Below are 733 nucleotides of genomic sequence, written 5' to 3' on the forward strand. Positions count from 1 at the left end.
CCCTGGAGTGGCTTCCTCGGCCTCCACACGCCGACTGACGCCGTTGACCTGTGAGGTCAGGGTGCTTCTGGGTCCTATCTACCTTTCTCTGATCCTTCCTACCGCCACCCAAATGGCAGGTGCCAGACGCCCCAGCAAAACCGACCACACCGAGACACCGAGTGTCCAACTCCAAGGCCGCGGGGGCGTGGCTGACGCGGGTGCCCCACCCAGCCATCCCCATTGGCTGAGAGTGCCGAGGAGGCGGGGTCTGCGCGCGCGAGTCCTGGACTCCACTGCTCAGCCCGCACTTAGGTCCATGGGGAGACGCGAGTGGGTGAGGAGTGAGTGCCGGAGCCGGGAAAGCCCGGTGACCCCGACCCCGACATGGGGCGACAGGTGAGGCTGCCGCCGGGAGCGCCCTGCCGCGAAGGTGAGGACTCTGACTTCGGGCTGGGGAAGGACCAGGTGGGCGTTCCGGGGAGGGGCAGCGAGGACGCGCGGACCGGATGTGCAGCGGGCGCGCCGTGGTTTATTCAGACGCCCCGCCGGCGCACGGATGTTTACCGCTGCCCGAGACCCTCGGAAAGGCCGGCGGGACTCGGCCCGAGCGGGGGGGGCGGCGCGGGGGTGTGATGGGACGCTCGGATGCTCGGCCGCGCGCCGGTGTCGCCGGAGAACTTTTCCTCTGACTCAGACTCGTTTCCACAGTCCGCGGCTGACGTCACCTGGGGCGGGGGAGGGCGTGCCGGGG

At 69.7% G+C, this 733-nt stretch overlaps 1 protein-coding gene across 2 annotated transcripts in view; it reads left to right on the forward strand.

Annotated features, from left to right (window-relative positions):
* Positions 1-324: 324 nt before the first annotated feature.
* The window catches only part of Nipal1 (NIPA-like domain containing 1), a 23697-nt gene continuing 23288 nt past the window's right edge, over positions 325-733 (forward strand). For both annotated transcript variants that reach the window (XR_001174722.1, XM_013008871.1), the window contains exon 1: positions 325-412. Coding sequence is in view for 1 of the 2 variants with exons in the window: in XM_013008871.1 (XP_012864325.1) it covers positions 367-412 (46 nt within the window). In the remaining variant the exon portion in view is untranslated. The remainder of the gene's footprint in view (positions 413-733) is intronic.

The sequence above is a fragment of the Dipodomys ordii genome, unplaced genomic scaffold, assembly GCF_000151885.1.
Source record: "Dipodomys ordii isolate 6190 unplaced genomic scaffold, Dord_2.0 Scaffold8, whole genome shotgun sequence".
In the NCBI taxonomy this organism is placed as follows: domain Eukaryota; kingdom Metazoa; phylum Chordata; class Mammalia; order Rodentia; family Heteromyidae; genus Dipodomys; species Dipodomys ordii.